Source organism: Lolium rigidum, chromosome 7 (genome assembly GCF_022539505.1).
Source record: "Lolium rigidum isolate FL_2022 chromosome 7, APGP_CSIRO_Lrig_0.1, whole genome shotgun sequence".
In the NCBI taxonomy this organism is placed as follows: domain Eukaryota; kingdom Viridiplantae; phylum Streptophyta; class Magnoliopsida; order Poales; family Poaceae; genus Lolium; species Lolium rigidum.
The window spans coordinates 94,807,079-94,831,754 of record NC_061514.1 but is presented as its reverse complement, the minus strand read 5'-3'; the positions used below and the strand labels follow the sequence as shown (position 1 = coordinate 94,831,754).

The 24,676-nt window shown below is 46.9% G+C and overlaps 1 protein-coding gene across 1 annotated transcript; it reads right to left on the bottom strand.

Moving 5' to 3' along the window:
- Positions 1-4,193: 4,193 nt before the first annotated feature.
- On the bottom strand, positions 4,194-24,269 carry LOC124671695 (pentatricopeptide repeat-containing protein At2g16880-like). Its single transcript, XM_047208037.1, has 6 exons — positions 24,073-24,269; positions 13,892-16,409; positions 13,496-13,677; positions 5,839-6,005; positions 5,576-5,700; positions 4,194-4,470 (listed from the first exon to the last, which is right to left on the bottom strand). The coding sequence occupies exons 1-2, from the start codon at positions 24,267-24,269 to the stop codon at positions 13,994-13,996; spliced, it is 2,613 nt and encodes an 870-aa protein (XP_047063993.1). The 3' UTR covers positions 4,194-4,470; positions 5,576-5,700; positions 5,839-6,005; positions 13,496-13,677; positions 13,892-13,993.
- Positions 24,270-24,676: the final 407 nt, after the last annotated feature.

Below are 24,676 nucleotides of genomic sequence, written 5' to 3'. Positions count from 1 at the left end.
AGTTTAGATTAAAAGATAGAGTTTAACTCGTGCACGGTTAGGTGCACGTCCAAATTAGAAAGTATTGGACTATAAATATGTATCTAGGGTTATCGGAAAAGGAGGACAATCACGTTCACAACAAACACAAATCAGGCGCATCGCCACCCCTTCTTTCGAGGGTTTCTCCCGGGTAAGCATCATGCTGCCTAGATCGCATCTTGCGATCTAGGCAACACAACGTTTATTCGTTTACCTTGTGTTGCTCGTACTGAAGCGTTGTTGATGGCGAGTAGCACTATTTACCATAGGTGTTTTGGGGCTTGCGTAGATGCTTTTCTTGCATATATCTGCTTGGCTATGCCGTCCCTCAACATCTAGCTGCCCTTACACCTATCTGGGTGTAAGGGCAGCATCTTGCTTGTTCGTTACTTAGTAGATCCGATCTGTTATAGGTGCTCCTTGTTCATCAAGGATTAGTTTAATATCCGTATGGTTAGGCCTTGCAAACGGGTTGAACGATCCGGTAGTGCGTTAGGTATGGTTTGCTAGTCCTAAGAGGGATGTTCCGGGAATTAACGTAATGTTGGTTTTTAGGCCTCTTTTAGGGTTAGTTTTCCGTTATCTTTCGTGTCTATTAGGCTCAACTACGCGTAGGATGTTCCGATCATACGGTGAAAACCCTAAACTGTCGTAGATTGGTTTAGCTTTGTTGTGATCAAGCAGGATCCCCATGTCATTGAAAATCCAACATGAACCATGGGGCGATCGGCTCTTTGAGCCGATCCACAGGGCAACCTGAGAGCCGATAGGGCTCGTATTTAATGTTTACGTGTCTCGCCATGCAGGAACTAATCGAAGCAATCCACACCTTCCGGCCGGGTATAGGTCGGGTGGCACGCCCTAGCAGCCGCCAGGTCGTGTGCCGGAGCATTTGCGGGACGACGTCGAGGGACCAGGGCCCGCTGCCGCCTTGGAAGCCTCCCGGCTCTTCGTGTTGCTTAACCACTGCTCGCCGGTGGGCTTTGGCAGGCAACACCTTCGCCGTCCCCCGCGCATCGACGCCCGATGCCACCACAGCGCCGCCCCTTCGGCGCGGGTCGCCTCCGTCCGCGCATGGTCTTCGTCATGCCGCTGGGTCTTCCTCGCCTACTTCGTGTACCGCCGCCGCGCCCCCACCGCAGGTCGCCGCTGGGCTCGCCAACCACTTCAGGTCGCGCTGGTCTCGCCGACCACCGCAACGCCCGTCTAGGCGTCCAGCATGACCACCCCTGGTCACCGCTGGGTTAGCCGCCTTCTACGACTCCAACCGTTTTGACTTCGTCGCCCGTGTCATCGCCTCGTCCCCGTCTACACCACCTGCTACTCTACTCCGAGAACCGCGGGCAGCGTCGACATCTCTCCGTCGATCTGCGACCGTGACGCTTCCGGAGGCCTCCTCTGCTAGTCCCTCTGACATGGCGACAAGTTCATGATGGTCCCCGCCTCGCATGCCCGTGACCGGCAACACCGGAGTGCCTTCGTCCCCGACACGTTCCCGAGTCCGGCAAACTCGCGCCGGACGTCTCGTCTTCATCGGCTTCGACAACGTCTTCTTCGGCATCGCCTCTACGACCGCCTCGACCGCGTCACCGACTTCTTCTATGTGTACTCTGGCTCCGGCAAAACCGGAGTATGCCTTCGTCCCCGACGTGCGCCTCGGTTCCGGCAAAACTAGGGCCGCACCTCGTCCCCGACGGCTCGGACCGCATCGACTTCGGCATCGACAACCTCCACGACTGCCTCGACGCGTCTCCGTCACTCTCCTCGCGCACTACGCGTTTGCGGCTACATCGACACCGGCACCCGCCCACGACATCGACCACGGCAATTCCTCGCGCGGCTCCCTCGACCAAGGCTGTAGCACCCACGCTCTCGGCTACCTCGACATCGGCATAAAGGGCTACCACCTCGCTTGCGCCTCACCAGCCTCCTCTCCAGTCCAAGCTGCCGCGACGCAACTCCGTCCACGACGCTCCCGCTACGACTACGGGGGAGTGTCAGCCTTCTGGGGTCCACTTCGGTTTATCTCCAGTCTGACCGTCCGTGACGATACTGTTGTTCACGTCACTACCGCTACGATTGCGGGGGAGTGTTAGAGATATATTTGGTGTACGCCAATCCCTCTCTCTATCCTTCTACAAAGACAACATATCGGTTTACATCAAAGTTTCATTTTTCAAGTCCTTGCGCGGCTGGTTACATTTGAATATTTGATGAAAGGGCAGATTTAACACCGGAGTGCTGTCCTCCAGATTTTTACTCTACTCGATTAGATGTAACGGATATCAGCAGTGTGATAATGACCTCATGTTATTCCGGGGATAGAACGCAAGCTTCGGCTCATGACATGACTACATGAGAGGATCAAATTCCTGAAAGCTCATGCTAGGCCCATCAGGGAACCAGCCGCACCCGCATGCTCATGTTCTTCCAGAGCCTCTCGCCCTCTCAACTCTCAAGCGATAGATCCATGGTTGTCGCCCTCCACCACCCGACGACGTACCTCTCGTCCTTCTCCAACAAGCGAAAGCTATGCGAGCGAATCGATCGGCGTCCAGTCCTGGCTGAGCTACGGCTACAGGGGATAAGAATGAATCGAGAGCGCCCCACCGGCCACCGCTGTCGCCGCCCGCCGAGCTCGACAGGCGTCGACGCCACCCCGGCCGTCGTCATCAGCTTTAGAGCCTGGCCGATACGCCAGATCCGCGGTGCCACCAACGTGTTGCCCCGCTCGCACACAACGTTGTCGAGTGTCGTGTGGTTGCTCTTGCGCTGCATTGCCCTGTAGCAAACGCACGTCAGGTTATCGCCGGGCGGCGTGCCGCTAAACATGTCCCGGTCACTGGGAATCGCGCATGTGGAGAATCTCTGAAGCACTCGTTTGCAGGAGGCTCTGAACCAGGTGACACCTCCCACCAAACTGCTACCGTAGCATAGTACACATCCTGAAGCTGGAGCTCGTGCACGACCGTCTCGTTTCGTTTAACCAAGACACTGGCTGAGAAAAGAGATCACAGTTTGGTCGGGCAAGCTTCGACCTTCAGTAAGCTAGCGAATACGGAATAGGTGTGTGTATGGATATCTGTCACCATCCCACAACCTGCACGTTGACGCATCGGCGTAGTATCTCAACGACGAGAGATCTTGTCGGCCTCCCCGGCTCCCCGCTCTCTACCAGACTACGGGTGACCGGCTGGCCGCTGGCGCACAGACTAGTCCATTTCGACAAAAATAACACTTTTTTCAAAGTTCAGCACGATCTAACCTTGTTTCAAAAAGACTTTAAATCTAACCCTCTCTGGTAGCGCTACCCTCTTCTACATAGCACCTTTTCAGGCAGCTCTACCCTTTCGCCACTGTGGAAGGGACGGGCCCAGCGGTCGGCACGGTAGCGCCGGTATAAATAAAAACGATAAAATCACGAGGGTAACACATCCAACGAAGTAGCTCGGTTGATCGGGGCTCAGTCCGACTCAGAGGTCTGCATAGCTCTATTGGAATACATGAAAATACAAACACAAAATATGTATTACCACAGACTGGGGAACCATATTAAAACATATAACCAGATCTCTAGTGTCAAATATCTCACCAATTTGCTTTTCTTTTCTCCTTTGAACGAAACCCTCTTCGCAAATTTCATTTTCTTATCAACAATCAGAGCTAAGCCACTGAAATAAAAAAGAATTCTTCTTCCTAATAGGCCTCTATGCTTTTCTAATAGCAAAGTAAACAATTACTATGGTAATGAACTACGGATGCTTTAGATGTCCACATGTATTTAGGAAAGCATAAAGGCTACTCTCAAAAGGTTAATGAAAAAATAACTTTACCTTGTATCAGCAGACCAAGTACTGATCCATAAATATTCCCTGAATTTAGAGGTAGCACCTCTGCCAAAGTTAATCAAAAAAGGGGTTAATTATTCCCTGAATTTGGAAGCAAACCAACAATGCATCAAAAAAAAAAGAATCAGCATCAGTAGCAAACATGCGGTTCAGCATCAGCATTTGTTAGAGTGATCAATCGAAGAGGTAACCTGAACCGCACTCCAGAAGAACTTCCTTCACGGGATCACGCCAGCACCAGCCCCAGGAAGCTAAAGCTCTAACTCGGCAGGAACGGACCTATCCTCCCTCACCTCACACAGGTAAAATAATGCTGGCAGAGCACAATGTGCTTCAAGGGTCTCTAAAATAGGAACAGCAACGGACACGAAACTACACATCTTGCGGAGAATCGCAATCGAACAATAAGGAACATAAAAATTAAAAACATATACGCAACGCACAGACACTATCCACAGCATAAAAACAGGAGTAAGTATTTGAATAAGCAGACATAAAACAAGTATACACATTATATGGACAACCAGAATCAAACCTTGACAGCAGCAGCAAGGACAACACGGGCAAAGTTCAAGCCCATCAAATCCTCAGACACCAAGACCTGCAGAAATATAAACCAAAAGTTTATAAGCGACAGACAATGCATTAATATGAAGTGCTTAGAATATTCAAACAGCAGAAGGGCCAAACTTTATATCCTTTAAACATGCCCATTTAGTTCAGACAGTCCAAGATTAAGAAGTAAACGGGCAGCTTTTTATCCTTTAAGCTGCAGATCAAGCAACCAAATTGCTTCTAATATTATCTATATTATGCTCTCTAAGACTATAGGGGCCCAGAACTGAGAATATGCAGCGATGTAATGAATCACATACAACTGCAACTAAGCTATCTTTTTCGTTCTGCAGCTTTCCATTAATACCAACTAAGTAGCAAGTCTTATTACTTGGATACGTAAGCTATTCTGCAAAATCACTTCAATCATGCATTAAAGATTTGTAGGCTAAATTATTTTTTCTTAAAAAACTACCACTTGATGTAGCAACCGAAACTCCACCAAAAGATAGAATCTAGCACTGAAATTATTAGCCTGTCTCAACCACGCTGCTAGAGTAAATCAAAACGAAGCAACTACACTCTGTACTGAAAACATACGCGGGGATCGTAAAACACACATACATCATGAAAAGGCAACCTGAAGCAAGCCTTGACAGCAGCGAGCACAACACGAGAAATGTTCAAGCCTGTAAAATCCCCAGACACCAAGACTTGCAGAAATATGAACACAAAATTATAAGCCACAGACAACACTGAAAGCACGCAAGCTCTCGCAGGAAAATATTGCAACCAAGGAAACCGTGGCTCTCGTAGGAAAATATTGCAGCCAAGGAAATCGTGGCAGATCCACATAGAAAAGAGGCAAAGGCACACACCTTTCTTCGGAGGGCGGACAGAGGCAGCAAGAAATCTCCCGAGGAAGCAGCTACCGGAGGGACAGAAAAACTTATAAGAAAACAACAAGAACCGAGAAGGAATCACCAGGCAGGCATTTCATCAAACATGCAAGGTGCAAAGGAGGAAAACCATACAGCAGACGAGAGAGAAAATGCAGACCAACAAGACTGTGCAGGCAGAGCCAAACCACACCACCTATTTCCTTGAAGAAAGAAACTACTCGTAAATTGACACATGTTCTGGCTTCTTACCATCATTTCTTCCTTCCTTTCTTCTCTACATGTAGTGTCCCTTCACCATATTATAGCTGCACTTGCGCGCAGATGAGCACACAGCTGCATAATGGAAGATATAGCTTTCTATAATGTGTGGTCAGCTACAAAAAGGAAAAACACAAATGGTTTGATTATTCTGCTCTTTGAATTTGTTGCAGGGGAGTATACAATTTTACCAGGGGTTGCAGGCTAAAATCAATTGCTCAAAAGGTTGAATAAATTAACAAACGAATATTTACATTTTGGGAAACCAGATTGCAAAATCACAAATGGTAAAGCCAAATAATGTCAAGTTTGACCAAACTCTGGGTGACTATCTAATGATGCCCAACATACTACTGTTTCAAGACATCTCGGTGACATCTCCAGGGAGGAGATGAGGGAGCACCAAGTCCTCGCAATTAATCTGCAACAATCATAAAGAGTTACTAGCATGGAAGGGCACGGCGGCACGCCGCGCCAACTGTGTAATACTATGGTAGTAATAATTTTAAGGCCACACTTGAATTAACCTTGAGGATCAAGTAAATGAGGGCATAGAGAAAGACCGTGAACACTGACACTACAACATACAACAGTAGACTTGCTACTTTTGACAATATGCATGGTACACAATGTTCTAACTCTATGCACGAACTCTATTTTAGCCACTCTTGAATCTGCTCCATCGGATGATATGTCTACAATCTTGGTGTCACCTACATAAAGACAACATGCTTTCTTTGGCTCCCACTCCATTGCCGAGGAAGATGCGATATCGGCAATCCCGGCAGGCTTGTCTTTCTGGCGAGAACCTTATCAAGGAGTGATCTATTGGTGGTACAGACTTTGCAATAATGCTCTTCTTCAGCTTGATCTAGGCAACGATGTTAGGCGAGAAGTGGGTGGATGGTGTTGGTGTGCGATGTACATTGTCAGACAAAAAGGCACATCATCTTAACATTTAGCAGGCACAAAGAGCTTCTAGACAACTTGCAAATTGTGAGTTTGTTTGGATTTGAGCAAAACTGGCGTTACCAAATAAATTTAGCACACCCATCAAATCTGGTTGCTGTAAGTTTGTGTTTAGTTGAAGGCCAAAGTTTTGGCTGCCCACCAGCTCCCCCTCAGTTAAAGTGCACTTTTTGGCCAATTCATGGGCGAGTCCAGGGCAGCCAATTCCGTCACCAAATAATGGTCTCAATGGTTATAAAGGATATGTGCTTGTTAAGCAGTGGTAAAGCAGTAGCGGTAATAAACCGACTTCATTACATAGCTCATGGAATTGCATTATATAAGCACTCAATATGGAAGTAGTTACAACGGTTCTGCTGATTGACATGTGCTCTTGAATGCTAACAATCCTGTAGCAGCGTGGGTAATACGCCAATTAGTGAATAGTTTGTCCAATTAATAAATTTTGTATGAGTGTGCATTTGAGATTGCAATACTTGACTATCATCCTGACAAACAATATAACAATGGTATCTTCAAAATAGGCTCTATGAAGGGCGACTGCTCTCCCCAAGGTGATGATGGCATGATTACAACTTTAAGCAATAATGTAGTATTACTGAGTATGGAATTGTGTGGTGCTTCTGAACTACTGATGCTCACACTGTAAACTGCATCTTGCATCAGTTAAGTGATTGTGTGTTCATGATTCTTGGTTTTCTTTTGATGGAATAATGTCTGTTAGAGCAATGGCTACTCCGACAATGTATCGGGACATGGAAAGCAGTATTATTTCAGTACATTAGAAGCAAGCCAAGCAGCAGTTGAGAAGTAGAAATATGTGTGGTAGGATAAAAATAAAGGGTCCAAACAATAAAGCATATGCCAAGGTTCAGGAAAGCGGAAAGCGTAATTGGTGCAGTGGCCTTCCGCCTAGAGCTTATGCATTGAGTGCATGCTTAAGCGGTGCTAAAGCGTTATTGACTTAGTCAACTTCAGGACCAAAAACTAGCGAAAATCAGGATTTCATGCCAAAGAACAAGTATTATTTGGACAGAAACCTAGCGAAAATCAGGAATTTCAGGCCAAATTTCATGTCGGGGAGACAACGGAATGGCCGGGAATTGCTTGCAGCAGGGATGGGCTAGACGCGGAGGAGCAGTTCTGCCGCCGTCAGCTTTGATGGTGATGTCAATTGAAATTAGGAGATGTATCAATGATGGTTTTATAGCCCGATTGGGCGCGCTAATCCCCGTGCTAAACCCCGCGCTCGTGCCAAAAGTTACCACGTCCCGGTAATTTCTCGCGGGCCCAAAAGTTACCGCACGTAACGCTTCGGGATTGCTTTTTCAACGCTCACGCGTGCCTAATCAAGATTTTTTTTAAAGCGTAATGATTAAGCGTGCCTAGCGCTTAATTAGCCGCTTTGGCCCTAATCGATGCGGTACCCCTCCGCTTCACGCTTCATCGCGCTTAAGCGACCGCTTTTTTCCGCTTTCCCGAACCTTGGCATATGCAGCATTGGGCAAGTACCTGATAGAGGATATTATTTCCTATATGCACCTCTAGCATGCTAAAGGGATGTGAATCATATGCAAACAGAGAGGAAATCATCAGCACATGGAGTCGTCGATGTTTGTACAATGAGAAACTCCATTATGTACGGGTGATCTATTATTTTATTTGTCCTTTGTGTGTTAGCGAACGATGAACATTTCGACCCTTCCTTCAATTGTTTTATGAAATGATCTATGCATTTGGCTGGCACACAACCTTCTATCAAGTTTCCCTGAAATGCAAATCGAACCTAAATATTTATTTTGCACAGGAGGTAATTAAGTTCACTGTTAGTGAATTCAACAGCAAGAGAAGAAATGTATAAACCTTGATAATGGGGCGCACATATTTTCTCATATATTGGTTCTCTGACAATGTGCTAAATATTTTGAAAGGCAGCTGCGATAGTGTAGCATTCTCGTTTTGTAAAACTACTTTTCTGACTGGTGTGCCTTGGGAAAAGCTGAAAAACGGCTTGAACCTGCATTTTGTGCCATCCTATGGTGTCAAAACTATTTATTCTCAGTCCCTTGTGATGACTTTCAGACTAATTGTTTGTATAGCTTACAAATATGGAATAAATAACAGGTACTGAACTGTGGTTGCATGAGGATAGAAATAATTTTTTTTACAAAGGATGCCATTTTAGTAGTACTAAACAGAGAAGGCAGCCTGTAATGTGGAGGCATGGCGCCATGGCGGTCATGGATAGCAATATGTCTGTCTGAGGAACATCATTTTTGTCACCACCTGATTAAATGTCATCCTCAAGGTTTGTGCATAGTCTGGATCATTTTCCATTATGTCAAAGAACCGGCCAGGGTTCAAAAACAAAGCTGCCCCATGTAACTTTTGCATCATTTGATCATCCCAACGTTTCCTAAAAATCTGCATTAACTTCTGCAGCAATGGTGGCTTTCTTGAGAAGCTTTCATTGAGTTTATTCTTGCACATTTCCATGGCTGCTGTAAGCTGGGGCATTGCTGGATTCTCATCGCCATCAACTAGCCTCAACACAATTAGGACAGGGTGTGATGCTCTTATGCAATCTTCCACAACATTCCAGAATGTCATTGACATCACAACCTCATACACATGCTTCCCTGTTTCAGTTTTTGCTAACTTGTTCTTTGTCCAGAAGTCACTAACAAATAGTTTCCTCAAAGCTTCTTTATTTTTGTGCATGCTTTGCAGGGTGTAGAAAGTGGTGGCAAACCTAGTAGCTGCTGGCCTCACCAACTCATTCCCACCTGTGTATTCTCTCATCTTGTCAAGAAGCTTCAAATGCCTATAAACAAAGGTTGTGACACGCTTTGCTTTCACAATCCAATCCTTAAATCTATCTATCTTTGCAATGTCCTCAAGCATCAGGTCCAAACAATGTGCAGCACAAGGGGTCCAATATAGCTTAGGATACTTCTCCATTAGCAACCTTCCTGCAGCCTTGTAATTGGAACCATTGTCCGTGCAGATTTGAACAACATTATCCACACCTATCTCCTCCATTTTCTGCCCAAGTAAGCCTGCCAAGTAAGCAGCATCATGTGTCTCACTAGATGCATTAACAGAACCCAAGAAGAATGTCCCTTCCAGGCTATTGACAAGAAAGTTGACCAAGTGTCTTTGCTTCCTATCCGACCATGCATCCGACATAAGTGTGCATCCATAGGTTTTCCAAGCAAGTTCATGCTTCTTCCTCATGTCGGATAAATCATTGACAGCTTCTTTGATGTACTTGTCACTTGCCTCGTGATAGCTAGGTGGTTTCAGTCCATGTCCATACTGCCCAATTGCTTCAACCATCTCCTCAAAGCTCCTTGAGTTCACCACATTGAATGCAATGGCATTGTCATACAAGAACTTGCAAATGTACTTGACAGCCACATTCCTCTCTGCATCACTCTTACCAGATCTATACAAGCTCAATTGCTTAGCACCCGGGGCATGCCTCAGCCGCACTAGTTCTTCCGGAGACTTCAACAACAATGGAGCAATTTTTAGTTGCTTGGTTGGCGCTGGCTTGAAGAATGCAGCTGCAGCCCTTTTCTTGGAGGCTGTCCCAGAACTTGCTACAGGAGGAGGAGGACCAGTACATGATGCTTGGCTTGCTTGCTGTCCCACTGCCACAACTTCTTGCACTTCATCATCTTGATCACCACCTTCTTGCTCTTCACTTTCATCTATCCCGAGTGGCATCTTTCGCCGCTTCTTATCCATCCATTCTTGCATCTCCTTCATGATTGCAGTGGTGGTTTTCTCGCATACAAGCACATCTCCAAAGCCTCCTAAGAGATGCTGCTTCAGCCTCTTGATACCAGAAGACACAATCTTCCCGCAAAGGAGACACTCGACAATTTGTTTGTCCTCGGTTGGCCAGTACGCGTATTTCCAACCTGGATCCTTTGACTTGGCTCTCCTCTTTGGATCCTTCTTTGGATCATACGGCTCAACAGTATCAGCCATCTCAGGCTGTCAAATGATCAACACAGCAAGAAATAAAATCAACACAGAGCAATACAGAGTCACAGTATAGAGTTGCAGAGCACACAGAAGAGGGGCACAGGCACACCACACAGGCACACCACACAGGCACAGAGAGGGAGGAGCAGCAGAGCTGCAGAAGGGGCGGCTGGAGAGGGAGGAGAAGAGCAGGAGCTGTAGAGGGGGCGGCGGGAGAGGAACGCGGAAAGGGAGGCGGAGGGGAGAAGCAGAGAAGGAGGGCAGGAGGCTTACCGGAGGTGGAGCGGAGCGCCCTTGGTGGTGGCGGCGACCTTGGTGGTGGCGGCGACCTTGGTGGTGCTGGCTCGATGTGCTTCTGCTCCCGCGCGATGTCCTTCCGCTCCCGCTCGATTGACTTCAGGTGCGCTCGATTCCCTCTCTCTCCCGCTCGATTCCCTCTCCCTCCCGCTCGATTCCCTCTCCTTCCCGCTAAATTTTCTTTTCCCCTTCCCACGTACGCGCCAACTGCCCTGGGCGCGCGACTTAACAGCCCGCGACGACGCCCAGGCGAGCGTGGCGACGACTTTTTTCCCTGGGCGCGCGCCTAACTCAGATCCTCTGGGCGTCCTTCCCAGTCGTCTTCTCCAGACCGCCCCGACGACTAGACGCCGTTTAGGCGACGACTGGGCGACGACTTCTGAACAAAGCATGGCGGTCATGGATAGCAATATGTCTGTCTGAGGAAAAACAATAAACTGTTCTAATGATTTACATGGTTTGTATAGAGAAAAAGGTAGTATACTGCAACAGTCTTTTATTTGTTTGGAAGTACGGATAAGTATATTCAGTGTTCCAATCTTGGAGGAAGTACCTCACGGTCAACAATGATGAAGTCTGGCTTGTATAATATCTGCTTTGTTTCCTGATCCCTATATTGCCAGATGCATCCAACACACAAATATTGTCATCCTATTTAGTAACAGTGAATTACAGTATTAGAGTATGTGATAGGAGAATATTCAAGGTAAACCTAAAATTTAATTTCTAATTTTCAAATATTTTTTTCACTGTTTGGAGGAAACCTACTTCACCTGGATAAGAGAAATTGCCAAACTATTTCGAGTATGGGAAACTGAAATGACAACTAATAGAGTGCTGAATGCTCCATATCATCCATAATTATTGCAAGGTAATTTACATAACTTGAAAGAAATTAAGAGAGCATATGCTGGCATTTTGTTGTACGAAATGAACTACATGGTTTCTTATGCACTAAACGACGCGAGAAGAACAGGACAATACTTTGGAAAACAATGGATGCAGTTGATCTAGATTAGAACATGTGGCGCCATACAAATCAGTCAATTGGAAAACAAAGCATGTTGTTCTGTTATTTCTAATCATCTGATCCTTGTAACAAAAGCCAAAAACAATGCAGAAACCTGCATTTTCATAATTTTTTCAGTAGCAAAGCTAATTATGCATCCATACACTTTGATTACATGTGCAGAAACCTGCATTAATCCTTGTAAAAATTTTGATCGCCGTTGGCACACCCAATAAATGTGAAGTGGGCACAACTTGATTTTGTGTCACTCAAGTAAGATGCAATAAATTAAGATTTGAATGGTTCTGATGTCCGGACACGATGCAATGGAAGTGAAAAGTCAACATGTTAAGTACTAGATGGATATTGCCTGCCACAAAATATAGCATAAATAAACATCATGGAACAATTCACTAAAGTTACTCATTAATGTCACATAAATGGGAGGAGAAAAACAGTGTGCATATGCGTATGTCTATAATCTCTTTTTAAAGGCCAGAGGCCACCTAGAGACTATTAATAATAGGTTTGATGTTCTAGTTATAGTATGATTCCTTCATACCACCATAATATATATTATGGCTTTGAAAGCAAATATGGTGAAGGTTGTTTCCTTTTTAGTAGTGAATCAACTCCTAAACATGGCCATTTTCGTCAATTTGGAACTACAGAAGAGTAAAACTGAAAGCTATAGTGTATGTTTTAAGATGAGACGTATTAGAAATATGTTGTCCTTGGACTTCCCATACAAATAGGACCATCAATGACGTAAATCTGTAGATACGGTTTGGATGTCTACTCCTACCCCAGTGAACGATGACCAGAGCTCTGTAGGTAGAATATGTTGATTTAACTTAAACTCATAATATGACCCATCAAAAACTTTGTATGTTTGCACCTTGAATTTTGTTTAGCATCCTACAAATTAAACACATGTTTTAAGTTGCATGGATGAACATAAAATCAGAATAATGCATTACCATTGTTGTAAATGAAATTGGAAATGGGAAGAAAGAATGATCACAACACTATCATCCTTAAATTATATATGTAAAGTAGTACATGAATAATATTTTGAAATCTACGTTACATATAGTTGTGGAGTGGGTGAGCAACTGAAACAGACTGGAAGCTTCTTTGAAAGGCTACACTCGGATGCCAATCAACTATTGAAAAGTCATGCTTTTGACTAATAATAAAGTAATAATTGTAATCGGATAATAGGATTTGGGTTTATTAATCAGTAAGCAAGGCTAGTAATTTTTTTTAAATATAATTATTTTCCGGGACAACTACACTTCGAGCCAGTATCCAAGGTCTAGGTTGTAGCGATTAAGATCAGATTCCTAAACATCCTTGCTGACCTGATCAGTGAGGCCACAAGCAATGCTCACCTGAATCTAATATATTCTAGCGCAAGTGGCAGGCACTCGGCACCGATTAAGCCGCACCACACGGCACATGTAAATAGGGGAAAAGGCTGTATTTTTGTAGAGCATACATGGCTGATCCCAGGGAATACTGTTTACTGAAACAAGTAGTGACGACCAAGACGTGCACGCGGCAATACATGACATACTCTTAAATGGCAGGGAACAATATGCTAATCCTGGTCATTAGCTATGGAGCAGCGTGCTAACCTTGGAAATTAGCAGGAGGGCATGCCAGAGATGGTAAGCTGCCCTTTCCGAGAAGATGAGGACACGGCAGGGATGTGCAGCTTCCGCTGAAGAGGCAAGCTAGCTAGATCGATGTGCATGGCCATACCTTAATATCCACAAACTTCACCCACCGAAAAGATTACTTCTATCTCAACAAAAGTCTGTACATGCAGAGAGAGAGATGGGGATAAGCGTATGCACCATAACGAGCAGAAGCAGCTCCCAGTACGGTGTTAGGGGCCTTGTCATTGTATAACAAAAAAAAATTTTGGTACTGATTGTATTTTGAAATGGATTTATTTTGTATTGAAAACCTAAAAACAAAAACTAACAACGATTCTAATGGTGAAATTAGGTAAGATGCAGATCACATACCTACCCTTTTATGTACATCATGCTCATCGATATGAAGCGCTCAAGTTTGTCAGAGTTATGACTAAACTCATATCATAAAGCAGCAAAAATGAACATTCTGTACTACCGAGCTGCATGTGTTAGCCTTTTCTGTCTCTTGATAAGCCCTTCCATCAAAGATATATACGTTGAACTGTCAACAGACATTCCCTTTTGCAACATCTCATCCAAAATGGCCTTAGCTTCTTTCAATTGCCCACCGGTGCATAGCTCATTTAGGCGTTTCGTGTAGGCCTCCAGAATACTATCTTGTGGATTTCCACCAGTTTCTTCCTCGGTTTTACTCTGGAGATCCTTCCCCGACTCTGTTTCATCCAGAGAAGGAGGCTTCAAGAGGGGAGAAGAAAAGCTTTGAGACAATTTTCCACTATCAGCTAACTTATCCAGCATATTCTGTGCTTCTTCTGGTCTCCCTGCCTCCGATAGTGCAGATAACACTACATTGTAAGTAAATGCATCGGGCTGCAATTCCCGGACCTCCATATCAGAAAAAAATTGCAACGCAGAATCAACATCCCCATCTTTGCACATAGCTTGAATTAGTGTGTTATATGTGATAACATCAACCTTCTTCCCTTTCTCTACCCATGACTCAAAGAGCTTCAATGCTTTGTCAAGCTTTCCCTGCTGACAGAGTCCATTCATCAAAGTGTTGCAGGTAACAACATCCGGTTTAAAGGAATTTTCCACCATCTTGTTGTGGAATTGGAAGGCATTCTCCAAGTCCCCTTCCTTGCAATAGGCATGGATGATGATATTATACGTGGTGTCATCTGGCACCAACCCCTTCTCCATGAGCTCGTTCAGCTTGTCAATCGCCTCTTTCAACCTCCCCATTCTGCAAAGCCCCTTGATCAATGTGTTGTAAGTTGAAATGCTTGGCGTCAACTTCCTCTCAATCATCGCATCCCAGAGATGCAGAGCAGGCTCAGGATTATACTCCTTGAAGTAGGCTGCCATCACTGTACCGTAGCTGACTTCATCAGGCACAAAACCCCTTTGCGCTGGAGACTGCAACAGCGCTTGAGCTTCTTCATAACGCTTCTCCTTGCATAGGTTGTACAACACAGTATTAAGTGTGAAGGTGTCCAATTTGAGTCTCCTCCCTACCATCTCATCCATCAGTGCATATGCTTTGGCAGCATTGCCAGCCTTGCAGTACGCATCAATCAACGTATTGTATGTGATCACATCTGGCGCTAAACCCTCTTCTGCCATCTTCTTCAGACACCCCAGTGCCTCCTCCAGATCCCCATCCTTGCAAAGGCCCTTAATAACAATGTTATGCGTGACCAAAGTCGCCTTCACCCCCTTGTCCTGCATTTCCTCGAGCAGCTTTAGTGCATCACACGAGCGCCGCCACTTGAAGCACGCATCGGCGAGCGTATTGTAGGTCACTACGTCAGGGAACAAAGTTCCGAGCCGCTCCATCTCATGCTTAAGCTTAAACGCCTCGTCCACCTTCCCCGCCTGGCATAGCCCAGCGGTAAGCACATTGTAGGTCCAGAGGTCAGGCTCAAAGCCGTTGGCTGTCATAGCCTCCACGACCTTGGTGGCCTGCTTGATCCAGCCGAGCCTCGCGTAAGCCGACACGAGGGTATTGTAAGTCGACTGTGTAGGCGCAATCCCGTCTTTCTTCATCCAGGCGAGGAGCGCCCTGGCCTCGCCGAGCATGCCCTTCCGGCAGTGCGCGTGGAGGAGCGTGTTGTAGGTGACGGCGTCGGGGGAGAGGCCGAAGCCCTGCATGGTGGAGAAAGTGGCGAGGGCGTCGGCGAGCGTGCCCTTGGAGCAGTGGGTGTGCAGGAGGAGGTTGAAGGTGTAGTGGTTGGGGTGGAGGCGGAGCGCGACGAGGGAGCGGAAGGCGTCGAGGGAGGCCTGCGGCGAGGTGGAGGGGCTGCGCGCGAGCGCGGAGAGGACGGCGTTTGCTGCCTGGAGGGAGGGGCGGACGTGGCCGCGGCGGCGGATGGAGTGGAGGAGCTGGGCGGCGAGGTGGGGGAGGCGGAGGCGGGAGTAGGCGGAGAGCGCGGCGTCGGCGAGCGGAGTCGAGGGGAGGTTGCCGAGGAGGTGGCGGTGGAGGTGGCGGAGCGGGTCGAGCGGGAGGAAGGAGAGGAGCAGCGGGAAGAGGTGGCGGTAGGGGAGGACGGGGAGGAGCGGGAGGAGGGAAGGGAGGCAGGAGGGCGGCGAGACGAGGCTGCGGTAGGCGAGGAGCGGATCCGGCGAGGCGAGCCCCGGGTTGTTGGCGGCGAGGGAGAGCACGCGCGGGTGGTGGGAGGCGGTGAGCCGCGGGAGGTAGGCGGCTAGTAGGGTGGGCATGGGCGGCGGCGCGGGTAGGCGGGACGCCGATACGAGCGCATCCGCCACAGACGCGACGAGCGCGGAGTCCGGTTCGGAGGCGGCCGCCTGCGAGGCGGAGGAGAACGGCGGGGTGTCCATGCGGAGGAGGGGAGGCGGCGGACGGCGCGGCGGTCCGGTGACGGCGCTGCAAATGGGAAAGGACGAGAGGGAAACTGCTGAACAGAGGATATGGCGTGGGCTGCCCTGCGGGCTGCGGCCCAGCTCTGGAAGAGTGGCAGTTGGGGATTTTGGGCCGGAGCATTGGAGAACTAAGGTCCATGGTAAAATTAGCATTGAGCCACCAATGCTATATGCCGCCTAAGTCGGCACCTACCGCGCGAGGTATGGACCCGCCTGGTTAGGCGTTCTTTTTGTTTCTATTTTCGTTCTGTTTTTTTGTTTTACCTTTTCTGCTTAAAATAATAATTTTCGAATATTTAAATTTGCAAAGTTTAACTTAAAAATCGTTAAATTTCAAATTATTTCATTTGAAAGTTTAAACCTAAAACTGTCTAGAGTTAAAATTTGTTTGAATTTCAAAAAAAATTAAAAAAAAATTCAAATTTATTCAAAAATTGAAAAAGTTTATTTAAAAAGTTCAGATTTTGATAATATGTGTATTTCGAAAATATTAAAAAAAATGTTCAGATATACAAAATTTCAAAAATTATTTTGATTTTCGAAAAATGTCCAAATTATATATTTTAGAAAACGCTAAAAAGAAACATAAAAACAAAAACAAAAAATGAAATAACAAAGAGATAAGGAAAAAAGAAAAAAGAGAGTGTGGGTTGGCCTATACCTGAGCATTTCTCGGGCCGGGCCGGGCCGACCAAGGGCCGACGCGGAAAATCTCGGCCCAGGCCCGGCCCGGCCCGACCGTCGGGCCGGAAATCTTGGCCCAAGCCCGGCCCATCATAAGGAAAGCCCGTCGGGCCGCGGGCCTCGGGCCGGACCGCTTCCTTAAATCGCGCAAAATGGTGGCCCAGGCCCGGCCCATGCTGACCATCGGGCAGAAAAATCTGGCCCAGGCCCGGCCCACAGGCATGGTCGGGTCGGGCTTGGCCCGGGAATTTCGGGCCAGGCCGGGCCGGGGTGCCCATGGCCAGGTATAGGTTGGCCCAACACACCCGCCTGAGGGTATGCCACACTTGTACCGATCCACACAGGTTGGCATATAGCACCTCCCCATTCTGATGCGTTAAGCGCAACTGGCCACTTAGCCTATTTCCAACGGTGTCGTGCAAATAGACACATTGTGTCTGTTGGTGTCCATGCTGCATAATTGGGAGGCCGCGGTGCCCCGCAAATGAACCGTGTCCCGTGGCCATGTCCGTTCTGGAGCAAACTTACTTCAAATTTGGGGCGGGGTTTGCGATTCAGCGGACGTGCCACACGTCCGCGGGGCGATTATCTGTCTGCCCGAGCCCTTCAGCCAGCCACACACACCGTCGCACTTACCCTCCCTAGCTCCCACCCGGTGGATCGCTCAACCATGTAAGTGCGACACCATCCCTTGTCAAGTCTGCTTCCGACCGGCTATGCATTCATGTATATGCCATTTTTTGACTAGTTGGACAAGGCTCTTGGCTTGTATAGAGTCGAAGAACAACGACAAACAGTTCGGCTTGTTGTCTTGCTACAACAAGCTCAAGGAGTGTAAGCAGTGGAAGTTGACATGCATCCAATTAGCGAAGAACAACGATGGCATCATTGATCTGGACCCGCCCCTCGCAACCTCAGCGGGATATCTGTCAGCAACTAGGCGACCACGACCACCACGCTTGAAATAGCCTCGGCTAAAAGGGTCCGCACGTCGATCGATAATTGCCTCGTTGTTGTCTTGTCAATACTGCTCATGCGCAACGCGAAGAGCGATGAGAGGTGGAAGGTGTTGCTGCTGAAGTAAGAAGAGAAGATCATGACCGAGAAGGAGAGAGTCGACGTGAAGAAACGGAAAGGGGTTCATGATCTTGACCGCCGACACGATGGGAATGGATCCCCAAGTGTTGGCGTCACACATGTTCTACCGCGGCATGATGTTGAAAGAAACTTTTTATCGAATGGTCGCGGCTCCTCCATCAGAATCAGCGTCTGCAACCACACCATCGACGGCATCGGCATCGCCGGCGCCAGCGCCAACAACATCGACGTCGGCAAAGCAGGCCGAGGTCATCGATGGTGTGGTCGCTGATGCTGATGGAGGAGCCGCGACCATTCATATTTTGGTTGAAAAATATGGTTGAGGTCGTATTTGGGGAACATTCATTCCCAACCACGTCCCGGTTCATTCGATTGGCGTTTTTGCCCAACACCGTTTGGGGGACACAAGTGGAAACGCTCTTATCCATTTCCATGGGATGCTCACCTGCGGCGACAAGCCTTCGTAGCCCTAGGATCTGTATACTCTGTCTATACATTATCTACTTTTGAAATTATAGAAATATACGCATGTAGCTTATGCAAAGCTTCAGGTGAAAGATTATGGGAAGATAATTACAAACCATGGAGTACAATACATCGCCAAATCTAGAACTCCACATAGAGACAAAACACTACAGAATCCCGATTCAACACCATCAGCTAACTTGACAGGGAGCCACATTCTTTTTATTTTCATGAATATTTTCCCCCTGTTCGCCGCCGTCCAGCCAGCGGCTACTCTGGGATGGATCGAGGTTTAGCCAATTTTCCATTCGTGCCACAACAAAGGTTAATTTATATATTTGGGCCCTACGGGCTACGGCATTTCTGCACCGTTGGAAGTGGATTCCGCGTAACAAGTGGCTTGTGCAGTAGTGCTTTTGTGCATAACTAATGGGCCATATAGTCAATGCATAAAGCATTAGTTGGTCTCTTCTTTCACTTTTGGGCTCACACTCTTCTAACGAATGGCAACTAGCCAACTATATGCTTTCACAATATTTGAAATTTATCGATCTTAGGGCCCATGTCATATCAAAGCGCAGATAGAATGAGTCTAGAACATATTTTCGACGGAATACATCGATTCTTCCGTGCACGGGACATCTCATGTACTAGTTCATTCGTTTTCATTGCATATCAATATGTTGAACCAAACTGAAACATATTCAAACTCAATGAAACTTAGCAACATAGTGTGGCACGAATCTAAAAGCAGAGAATCAATGGCAGAAACATGCATGTGACCTCCCATGCACGGGACAACATCATTTCTCATTTTCTACGTCGGTCTTGAGATATTTCTCAAGGAAAAGGCGTCTCCAACTCTCCATGCACTCGACAAACAGACAAACACCGGTAATACGGATTTGTATGGCTATCGGTTCGAAGGCTATGGTCGTAGACAAACGGCTTGCGCCGTCATCCTTATCACGGCCTATCCACACAGATAGCCATAAAAGCATGTGCCGTAAGATAGTTTGTTACGTTCTGCAGTTCCTTACCGAATTAAGGTTCGGCGGCGTGCAGCGGTGATGCCAGCTAGGTTTCATGAGAAATTGAGAAGACTCGAAGATTGGGCGTCCAACCTCGTGGAAACCACATCACCAAGCTTGCGATGCTGCTGAACGATGTTTTGCTGATTCTAAAACTTATAACCTGTGTCACACTGTATAGTGCCTCCGTTTTAAAATATAAGCCTAACTTCCTAAAATGTTTTATATTGAGCGAAGGCAGTAATAAATTGCAACTGTTCATCTTTCTCAATTCATATCTCGTGATTAGATGTTTACTTCTTTCATTCAAAGCACAATAGGATGACTATATATATAGAGTTTGACCAGTAGGCTCTTTTTTGGGTGACGCATATGTGCCACTCGAGGAATGATTTTGACAAAAGCTCGTAGGCGGAGGACCCTCTAGCTACACGGCGAAGAATGTGCGCACTTAATTCCCTCCGAAAGAGTGGACACGGAAAGCGACCAAGCAGCACGCCTGCTCGGATTTTCAATCAGCAACTTTCCAATGCGAGCATGAATACGGGCAACCAAATATTGCTGCGGACAGCACCAACATTCCCGGCGCCGCACGACGAGAAATGGATGTAGAACGGGCAAAAGGGAATGGTCTCGGCATGGTTGGGCAGCCGAAGGCGACGCCGCCTGAGATGGTGGAAAGGCAACGGATTCACTACCGTTTACCTCTTCTTGCACAAGACGTCGCCGCGGAGGGAAGCACTTATTGCACAGATCTTATTTCGATCCTTTTCTCATTCTCCTCCTGGATACGTCGGCCGTGCGAGCGTGCGACTAGCTTTCCACTTAGGCTGCCACTAGGACTATGATCAGCTGATTAGTCTCACTGAGCTTTCTTGTTAAAGCGGAACATTGTCTACGGTCGTGCGCAGGGTGCAAACGGATCAGATGCGGTTCGAATAGTGTTCTTACTATATCCGTTTTCGTATTTTCAAAACGATTATATATGTGGATACGGATGTTGCCGAATATGAATTTGGAGCAGATGTTACTCGAATACGAATACGGATCCGAGGTTTTCTCAATTTGGAGCGGATACGAATAAATAAAAAAATAGACTCGTGTTTTATAATGAGCCAACTATAGAATAACAGAGAGATAAATATATTGATATAATGCATAGTAGTATCAAATTCATTCAATCATATAAAAGAACATTTAATCGATTTTTTAGTTTCTCTAGGTTAGGTAATTGGTATATTGGGGCCAAATTACTAAAATTGGCTAACATAACCTTATTCGGATACGGGTATATACATTTTCATATCCACATTTGCTTCAAAATTTAATACCATATTTGTATTTGTTTTTGTAAAATGGATTCGGATATTTACCATATCCATTATCATGGACGCCCGGATTCAGATATTACCACTTCCATTTTCAATATCTCTAATAAGAATGTCGGATAATACAGACTATCCACTACCAGTTTCCACCCCTAGTTCGTGTGTGCCATGGTAATTGAAGCTGTTGAATCTGCAACCGCTAGAAGTTGTGAAGAATCCAGACAATGTAGTTGTTTGGCTTAAGTGCGTCATTTCAGCACAAGTCAGTCATTTAAGGCCATGTTTGATTCATAGGAATGTTGGAGAAAAATATTAAAAATAGAAAATTTTCTTCGGTGACACTATTCATCTATTTGATTTAAAAGAATTGAGTATAGGAAAAGTGCAGGAACATTTCCTTTGGTATAGGTTTTATAGAGAAATCAAAGAAATTCTACAATCCACTCAAATCTCTTTTTTATCGTTCATATGCATAAAGAAGAAGGCAAAGGTCATAAGTTGCACGATAATGACCTAATCTTATCTTTACATTTATTTTAATCATGATTTAATTATGATTTAAATGCTTATTGTCTTCTTCCTAATCCTGCGAATCAAACACCTAATATAACAAATTCCTACGCTTTTACAATCTTATGGGATTACACATACATTTCTATCACACTTCTATGGTTTTCCTATTCATAAGTTTGTGAAATCCTGTGAATCAAACAGGCCCTAAGAGTTTTCCTCCAGCGAAAGAAACAAGGAGGCGACCTAGGATTCCACCCTAGCCGCCGCCGTCTGCCTTGTGTATGACCAGGAATCGACGGGTTTGTGCCATTTTCAGTTGGTCGCTCCGGCGGCAGGAGCAGATAGGGACCACCGACCTCCTAAAGCTAGAGATTGATCAACCAACGACAATGCTATGGTGGCTATGGCGGTGTTGTGTGGGCCAATAATAAGTATACTCCATAGGCGGGCACAAAGCTATTCATGGGTATTCAGTTGAATACCCATCAATTTTGGCTAGACAAAATCGTATAGTATTCATCCGCATAATCCAGCAAATCTAGCTACTCTTCTGGCCGATCTGGCCGAACAGCAGCACTATTAGCCTCCATAATCTCCCTGTGAGGCTCCAACAGTCAAGCTCCAGCGACAGAGCAAGGATGAGGCGGCTCTGGATTCAGTTCATGACCGGAAGCAGGCTACACTCAGCCACAAAAGCCAGCCGAGCCAATGAATTCGTTTTAGTTCGAACAATTATCAATCTTTATGTCATGTACTTCGTTGTTAAACAAAAATTGTGAACCTTCACGTTTTCTCATTGGATTTTTTTTGCTGACTTTGAATACCCATTATCAACATGTGCCCGCCCATGGTATACTCGTTTCCTCGTCCACCTTGTCTACGATAATCTCGTCGGTGCCACGGGGAATCATCTGATCGTTGATCAACCAGCGATGGTGAATCCCGTTCAATCTACGTGTGTTAGAGGTTTGTGTCAGAAGATTCAGATTAACTCAAGCGTTTAATGGCAACTGCTTCAGCTCTGGGACGTTGGTCCTTAAGGGCATATGCACTAAAACTTCTCGGCTGACATCAACAACGTCATGCCAGCTCCAGTAAGGGAGGCACGACAGCGATACGCCGGCGGCTCGCTCTAGCTATAAAAAGATGCTTCAAATTTGTTTAAATTTAAACTTGTGTCTAGATACTCTTTAGTGTATAGCTATATCTAAATTAGATATATCTCCAACATTATTTTATGGATAGAGGTAGTATAATATTTGTCGGGGGTAGGCGTGATGATTGCTGATGATCGAGTGCTCCATTGTAGGCAGTAGGATCGAGCTGCCCCGTTCCTTTCATGGTCCTTTCCTTTCCCGTGGTGCCATAAGCCATCGACATTTTTATATAGTCCTAGGTAGTGTAGGAGAATCACATTATCTTCTCTTTATTAAAGCAATCGGACTAATTTGGTTTTGTTTGGCAGTATGCCATCGTTAAATTCGGGCCCGGCCTCTGGTTTCTAATTTTCGCTGCACCTAGTTATGTAGAGCAAATAGACAGACACGAGACCCATACGGCCATAAGCCAACAGCACCACGTGAATTTCAGACAGTCCAAAAGTTCATGTACACACTAGTACACAGCAATCATGCAACATTGACGTACTCGCATCTCTAAGTTGCTGAGCTTGGGCAGAAGTCTCAGCTTTCAGGTCCAAGTCGATATAGCACACGCCACCGCTTCGGGCAAGCCGACGCAGCTTGAACAACTGAACGCAATCTTGGAAAATGGATGAGATGATAAGACGATACGGCTAAGCTCTAGCATCGGTTTTGCGTTTCTGGAAGCTGCTGCCTTTTCGGATAGAGTCCTGCTATACGTACGATAAAGTTTGTCCGATTCCTGTACGATCAGACTTACCACAGGCTGGCCGACTAGCGGTTTGGCTTTGGACGCACTACTACTGGAGATGGAAAAAAAATACCAAGCCTATTCTCCCATGAAGATTAAAAAAAAAAATCTCAAATAAGCTCTGGCTTTCTTCCTCCTCCAACCTCTGGCTCATCACTTTCCAGCGATAGAGGCGAGAAGGACTGCTCAATGCGTAGCACATGCTGCCACCGGCGCATGCCCTTCTAAAATTTTCACTTATCACATGTTGACATCTTTAATGGGTCAACGCATTTCAGACGCCGAAAATGTCCACGCACTTCCGTTTTCGTTGGTCTAAATGGTCAAAATCGATAGCGCGTCCGTTTGCGTCGGGGGTGGCTCCAGCTCACGATGCATTTTTTTTCGATTTTGCATTTTTATAACATGAAACATAATTACATAGTAAAAGAAAGGAAAATAAAAACCCTAAGATCGCCTGCGCCTACTGGTTCTCGTCATCGCTGTCGATTTCGACAATCTCCGGTACCACCCACGGCCAGTTGGGAAGCGGCGGAACATACGCCGGTGCCGCCGACGGTGGTGGAAGTGGAGGAGCCCAGGCCGGTGGTGGAGGTGGAGGAGCCCAGACCGGTGGTGGAGGTGGAGCAGCCCACGCCTCGGATCCTTCTCAGACTCGCGATAGGGCCAGCTGTTGGAGTCGATGGCATAGGCGGGATCGACGAGGAGGTCCGGCGGCAGGTACCGCTGCCTGCGCCGGATGTCGGCGCCCCTATATGGCTCGCGCGCATGCATGGGCGGGACGGGCACCCGGAGGTAGCTCGGCCGCCAGCCGCCAGGCATGTGCACGTCCCCCCAGCCGTCGCACGGCATCCAGTTCGCGTGCATCAGCCGCGCCACGTTACGGGCAGCGGCACCCTGTGCCGCTGCTCCTCCTTCTTGGTGCCGCTGCTGGACGCCTCGAAGTCGTTCTTCTTCTTCCCCATGGTGTTGCGGCGGTGTGCGGCAGTGGTGGTGGGAGTGGAGGTGTGGGCGATGGCAGGAATGATGCCAGTCGACCTTTAAGGCCGGCCGCGCGCGGGAAACGATGCCATTGAAGGCGGCACAGAAGCCAACCGCCGTCCGCCAGTGCGCGCACAGAAGAGACAGCCGCGCGCGGGAAACTATGCTATTGAAGGCGGCGCGGAAGCCCAGCCGCCGCCCGCTAGTGCACGCTTAGAAGAGGCAGCCGCGCTGCGGCGCAGACGCGGAAGCGCTGGCCGCGAAAGCAATGGCCGCGG